Source organism: Sprattus sprattus (assembly GCF_963457725.1).
Source record: "Sprattus sprattus genome assembly, chromosome: 13".
Classification (NCBI taxonomy): Eukaryota; Metazoa; Chordata; class Actinopteri; order Clupeiformes; family Clupeidae; genus Sprattus; species Sprattus sprattus.
In genome coordinates this window covers 19,317,866-19,325,310 of record NC_137911.1, presented here as the reverse complement: position 1 = coordinate 19,325,310, position 7,445 = coordinate 19,317,866, and the positions used below count along the sequence as shown (strand labels likewise).

At 46.3% G+C, this 7,445-nt stretch overlaps 1 protein-coding gene across 1 annotated transcript in view; it reads left to right on the top strand.

Moving 5' to 3' along the window:
- aqr (aquarius intron-binding spliceosomal factor) overlaps positions 1-7,445 on the top strand; it is a 75,022-nt gene that overhangs the window by 58,231 nt on the left and 9,346 nt on the right. The window contains 1 exon segment of the mRNA XM_080850206.1: positions 1-54. Coding sequence (XP_080706332.1) covers positions 1-54 — 54 coding nt within the window.

Genomic DNA, 7,445 nt, shown 5'->3' with positions numbered 1-7,445 from the left:
GATGTGGTCAACCAGCGCTGCGCCAGGAACCCCTTCTTTGGCCAACCCAACAAGGTACGACGCTTACACACACACACACACACACACACACACTCCCACAACCTGCCAGGGTTGCTCTCTAATACCCTCTCATTGGCACCATTTAAGTTATTAACCACCATTGGCACCATTAAAAGCCATATGAGCATAATAAAACCCAGGTAATTGTTATAAAATATATTTATAAAATGTAGAAATGTACATACAGTGGGGAAAATGAGTATTTGAACCCCTTGCGATTTCACAAGTTTGGCCACTTGCAAAGAAATGTGCGATGTATAATTGTAATGGTAGGTGTATATTAACAGTGAGAAACAGAATATCAACAAAAAAATCCAGAAAAATGCATTTTATAACATTTATGACTTTATTTGCATTTGATGCAAAAAATAAGTATTTGAACCCCCAAAACTGACTGACAAAAATTACTTAGTACTTGGTGGAATAACCCTTATTGGCAAGCACAGACGTCAGACGTTTCTTGTAGTTGGTCACCAGGTTTACAAACATCTCAGGAGGGATTTTGGTCCACTCCTCCTTCCAGATCCTCTCCAAATCTTTAAGGTTGTGTTTTCAATGGGAGGGAATGAGGGAATGAGGTTCAAGCCCAATATTCCACGTTACATGGCCCCATCCATAGTCCCCTTGATGCGGTGGAGTCGTCCTGTACCCTTGGCAGAGAAACAGCCCCAAAGCATAATGTTTCCACCTCCATGCTTGATGGTGGGTATGATGTACTCTTGGGGTCATATTCAGCATTCCCCCCCCTGTCAAACACGGCAAGTCGAGTTGATGCCAAAGAGCTTGATTTTGGTATCATCTGACCACATTCTGTCTCCCAATCCTCCCTAGAATCATTCAAGTGTGCAATGGTAAACTTCAGATGGCCCTGTACATGCGTTTCCTTGAGCAGGGGGACCTTGCGAGTGCTGCAGTACTTCAAAAAATTACGGCGTGGTGTGTTGCCAATGGTTTTCTTGGTGACTCTGGTCCCAGCTGCCTTGAGATCATTCACAAGCTCCCCCTGTGTAGTTCTGGGGTTATTCTGCACCTTTCGAATGATCACTGATTCCGCACGAGGGGATATCTTGCATGGAGCCCCAGACCTAGAGCGGGTGACAGTTGTTTGGTGTTCCTTCCATTTATGAATAATCGCACCAATAGTTATCTGCTTCTCACCAAGCTGCTTGCCGGTGGTTTTGTAGCCCATTCCAGCCTTGTGCAGGTCTACAATCTTATCTCTGACGTCCTTAGACAGCTCTTTGGTCTTGCCCATGGTGGTGAGGTTGAAGGTGTGAAGTATGATTCTTTGAACAGGTTTCTTTTATACAGGTCACCAGTTGAGATCAGGTATACCTTGTTAGACCTAATGAGGACTAATCTGTGTGCTTTTTGGGCACATAACTGGCCATTGGGAGCCAGAATTCTTGCTGTTTGCTTGGGGGTTCAAATACTTATTTTTTGCATCAAATGCAAATAAAGTCATAAATCTTATAAAATGAAGTTTTCTGGATTTTTTTGTTGATATTCTGTTTCTCACTGTTAAAATACACCTACCATTAAAATTCTAGATCACACATTTCTTTGCAATTGGCCAAACTTGCGAAGTCGGCAGGGGTTCAAATACTTATTTTCCCCACTGTATATAAAATATAGAAATATAGTATTATTGCATTATTATAATAATTAAGAAATTATTATGTATTACCATCGTCCATCATCTCTATAGCAAGTTCTCCACTAATATTAATGTAGGACGCCCCCATTGCCCTCATTGGCTTCTTGTGGCCCAGCCTGTTATCCCACCGTAAACATGTAGCTATTTACATTGCTCTGAGTAACCGCTCCCATGATGCAGACCTGTGCAGACAGTAGCCCGAGGCTAAGTGGTTGCTGTGCACCGTTTACCTCTTAAAATGTCTGAACCCGGACGATCTCAACATTTGTGTGTCTCTGTGTGTCTCTGTGTGTCTCTGTGTGTCTCTGTGTGTCTCTGTGTGTCTCTGTGTGTCTCTGTGTGTCTGTGTGATGTGTGTGTTTGTGTTTCTGTGTGCGTGTGTGTGCGCTGTGCCCTGAGCTGATGCCCAGTGCAAGAGTTGCTGTAGTTAGGCCTTTGCTGGTCTGTCCCCCTCCTACATTCTCTACAAATTAGATTTCACTGTGAAGCACCCTGTGTCTGCAGAACTGAGAGAAAGAGAAAGAGAGAGAGTGAGGGAAGGATGGGGAGAGTTTAGATGGAGAGGGAAGGATGGAGAGAGTTTAGATGGAGAGGGAAGGATGGAGAGAGTTTAGATGGAGAGGGAAGGATGGAGAGAGTTTAGATGGAGAGGGAAGGATGGAGAGAGTTTAGATGGAGAGGGAAGGATGGAGAAGGGTTTTATTCAACGTAGAGAAGGAGGGAGGTAAAGGTACAGAGAAGGTGGCAGTGAGAAGAAGGGAGAGGATAAAAAGAGAGAGAAGGGAGGTAAAGAGAGAAGATGAGGGGAGGGAGGTAAAGAGAGAAGAACAGGGGAGAGAGAGGATAAAGAGAGAGATGGCTCTATTCCATAGCACAGGACCATGTGTTTTTAATTAGAGTGTCATGCATGAGTAGTTCTCTGTACCTCAATCACCTCCTCTCTGAGATACTACTCTGCTCTACTCCCCTCACACACACGTGTGTGTGTGTGTGTGTGTGTGTGTGTGTGTGTGTGTGTGTGTGTATTCTACTCTTCTACCCTCACATGTCTCTATCTGTGTGTGTGTGTGTGTTCTCCCCTCACCTCCATCTTTTCTACTCTGTGTAATTCAGGTACTCTCTCCTATGTACCCCCCCTCCCCCTCCCTCTCCCTCTCTCTCTCTCTCTCTCTCGTTAACCGTAAGGTGTGTGTGTGTCTGATGTAGCATGTGACAGGCAGTAAGATGTGTGTGTCTGATGTAGCGTGTGACAGGCAGTCAGATGCTCCTGTGGAATCTGCTGAGCAGCAGAAAGGTCACATTGGTGTGTGCGTGTGGGATGGCACCAAGCACTGCAGGCAGACAATCCTGACCGCTAAAACCAAACCAAACCAAACCAACGCCACGTCTTTAGTCACAGCAGAGTGCTTAGATTAGAGCCTGAATCAGTGATCTGAAATCTTTAGATTAGAGTGTAAATCAGTGATCTGAAATCATTCTATAGAGAGTGAACCGGCAGTCCTTAAACAAACTGAAAACAGCATCAGTAGCCAAACGCCATACTGCTAATAAGAGACTATGGATAAGAAGGATGACCTTTTCATCAGCAACCTAAATTGGATAGAGTAGAACAATGCTGAAACCTAATGCCTAGTAGTCTGGCTCCATACCTCTAAGAGGAGACTACGTGTCAGGGAGGCAAGCAGCCATCTCACAACCAGGAGTGCCTTGTGCGCAAACCAGCAGCAGTGAAAAGACTAAATCAACACATTTCAAACAGTTTGAACAAAAGACTTTGGCTTAATGTGCCCACTATCTGCCTGGGATACTTTGGGTTGCTGGTTTGTGTGCTAACCAAACATACACTGCAGCGTGCTGCATGCCTGTACTAAGACACTGGTGTTGCAATACATATGTTATATTGGTCAGAAGACCCCCCGGAATTATACAGTAATATCGTCCAATCTGACACCACTGATACAATTAGTATGTTGGTAACCTCCCTTTCACAGCCCCTCCTCCAGGGCTGCTCTGACCAATGAGACACTAGCGTTGTGCATTAACCATAAGCATGCAACCAATCACATGTCTGGGTGTAGAGACCTGTGTGCTGTGCTTTTGGACCAGCCACAAGGAGGTTGCTGATGCCTGGAGCTGCAGCAGAAATGCCACACCGCAGCGCAGCGCCGCATACGTGATCACATTAAGGGCACCGCATTTGCAAGTGGCACGTGTGCTGCATCAGACTGCATCCTCCCCAAAACGAGCTCTCGTCTTCTCACTACAAGAGAGACAATCGAGTAGGGATGGATTACTGTGTGATCACCCCGCCGGTCACCCCTACCTGCCCCTACCCTTCATCAGCAAAGGTTTATGACCAAATGCAGTCGCTTTTACACATCTGCTCTGCCCCAGCCTCAGACCCTTACTGGGTTGGAGGGGTCCCTGATGAATGCGAAAAGAGGCCATTAATGCAGACCGGCTGTGGAGCGGTCACCTCTGCGTGGGACCACCGCTGGATTAGTGTGACATTGATGGGATCCTCAGCAGAAGCGAGGAAGGCAGCGGGGCTGGTGCACACCGGAGTCATCATTTTGTACATAAATGAATGGTGCCCGTATGCTTTGTCCTCCATTTTTGTGTGAATGTGTTGGTGGTCTCTCTTACGAAGTGGTGTGCCTGTGTGTGTGTGTGTGTGAGTGCGTGCGTGTGTGCTTGCGTGTGTGTGTGAAAAATGGGGCCATTAAGCTGTAGCCTCAGCGTTGCGCAGCATAATTCAGGCCCTGAGTGACGGTGAGGTCCGCATGTCAGACCACCCCTAGAACCACACCCATAAATATCACATACAGGAAGAGGACACTGATCTTTATGAAAACACAGATGGCGAGAGAGGGAAGGAAGAAGGAGAGCAGTGACGGAGGAGAGGAGAATAAGAGAGAGAAGGAGGAGTGTAGATGGGGAAGAAAGGGATACATGGAAGAAAAGAGGAAGGCTGAATGAAACGAGTCGAGCCGTGTGGGTTTTAATAGGCATTGTTATTGGAGCCACACAGATTCTACAGTTACTCATTTTCTTACACACACACACACTAACACACACACACACAACTATTCCACCATTACTCACTCTCTTACATACACACATACTTTGGCCTTAATTGACGGGCAGGGAGAAAAACAACGAGCAAGTCCGCTGCTCATGAACTAAAACTATTGCGTGGTGTGTGGTAGCATTGCAATGACCCACTCTTATGTGTGCTTAGGATCTTTTACCCGAATGAATTAGAATGATTTTTACCGAGTTATTAAATCAGCTTTAGTTCATGCAGGATGGACTTTGCTTGTTGCTCATTGCTTTGCTCGTTGGCACTTGCTGACCAATGAAATTAGGCCCTAGATCTCATCACGAATAGATGTCCTCTCACACATCAGCATTTGCGCAGTGAGAAAATGCGGGGATACCTATAGCTGCTCATTTGTTTGAAAAAAAGCAGGGTGCATTCTACTGGCCCACCTAAGTTTGTGCTTAGAATCTTACTCATGTTACGGAATTAGCTAAATGATTTTGCCAAGTTATTAAATTAGCCTAGGTCACGTTTGCCAGACTTTGTGTTTTTGCCCATCGATACAATTAGGGTCTATCTCTTATCACGCATAGATGTTCATTTTCAAACTGTCCTCATACTCACTCTTACTCTGTCTCTCTCTCTGTCTGTCTCATACATACATACACACACACACACACTCACACACACACACTCATAGATCCAGGCACAATTACAAAGCACATGCAAAATATGTGCATGCACAAACACATACACCCAGGCACACACACGCACAAATACTCTGTCTTTTTAAGGTCATATACACACAGTGTCTCTAACTTGTTCTAAAACACACACACACACACACACACACACACACACACACACACACACACACAGAGCAGGTCTGCTAAGTGGTGGGATGTGGAATGACTGCTCTTGTGTTCCCAGAGGGATCGTCATGGCTCCCTTCGCCATGGTGCCCACGGTGGTGCGCACGATGATGTAATGACCCCTGGAAGTGGCATGAATTACTCATAAAGATGCTCAACTGCTCAGCCTCTGAGAGATCCTTCATGCCAGCATAAAAAGTGGAATAAATACAACAACAAAAATAAAGACAGGAAGGAAGGAAGTAAAAATGAAGAGAAAAAAAAAGAAAAAAAACCACAGCAGTGTTTTGGGATGAAATGGTGTGGCATATTTAGCCCTTCAGAGGCGAGCTAAGCTGAGTGGAGTTGCCGGGCCTTGGGGCCAGTGAGTGCGGGGGGGGGGGGGGGGTTGGGCTTCTGAGCTGCTGCCCCCGAGGCCACTTGTTTGTGCCCGAGGCCTTGGCAAGGGTGGGGTAAAGGGCGCTGGAGACGGGAAGTACAGGGGGGTGGGGATGGGGTGGTTGGTGATGCATATGGGTGAAGCAAGGCCACCCAGTGTGTGTGTGTGTGGGGGGGTTTGTTATGTCGTGTTGGCGAATCCAAAGAGACAGTTTCTCGATGCCTCACGCCAACGCTGGGCCGACATATTGTTGCTTCTGGTGCTGCACCTGTTTTGTGTAGCAACAGGGAGCCGCAAATAAACATTTGCCCTCTTTGTTTCGTGCCCATTCCACCCCCCCCCCCCCCCCCCCCCCCCCCCCCCCCCCTCTGGTTTTCTCTCTTTCTTTGTGTCTTTCTTTGTCTTTCTCTTTCTCACAGACTCTCTCTTGCTCTCTTTCCTCTCCCCCCACTTTAAAAACTCTCCCTCTCTCTCGTTTTGTCTGGTAAGACCGCAAAGGCAAGGAGCAGTAACCCAAGAGCAATAGAGAGAGGAAAGCCATGATTAATTCAACCCTGTTTGTAAGCAGCGACTGGGTTGTGTTGGCCTCACGCACACATTTGTGTGGCTTGATGAAACTCCTCACCGTTGACTGTCACACGTACTCCCCGCTGTCATCGCCACCGTCGACACACGCAACACAAAGACGTGACGTTACACCGACTGGCCCCAATGCACCCTCCACAGGATGGAGGCCGTTTCCGCTACACGAATACCAGATTGGCATGAGGAAGTGAGCTGGTATGGGAAGGGCTTAGGTGATTTTTTATTTACAGTGTAGGGAGACAGGTAAATGGTGAGAGAGAGTTGGGCAGTGGGAGATGGGTAGAGACACAAGGAGAGACACAGGGAGAATGATGGAAAGAGAGACAGGCAGTGGGATAAGTGACCGCGGATTGGACGTTGGTCCCAGTTTAGGTCACAGCTCCTCCAGGGTTTTAAGACCACCAATGTGATGATGGGGTCTGCTTTAAAGGTGAGGTGTGTAGTTTTTGTACTGGTATCTATTAGTAGAAATGGAATATAGTACTCATAATTTCGTTCATAAAATCATTTTTTTTTTTATTTACTAATTTCACCAATGTAAGATGTCTTGAGGCATTTGGCCAAGCAGTAGTGATACAAAAATAAAAAACTGAAAGTTTCTTCTGACATACTAAGCTTGGTATCATAGTGTGCTTGACAGTATGGGCCTGCACTTTGTGGTGAATAATGACAGCAGTAATCATGTTGCACTTTGCTGATGCAGTCGCTCACCTCCGATAACTCCTCATCCATCTTTCCAGGTTCAAAGATGAAAATAAGTATCTCAAGCCTTTTCCTACACATTCAGCATTTATACATCTGACTGTGCCTTGACAAAAGCTGCCTGATGGGATTCCTCTGCTTAACAAC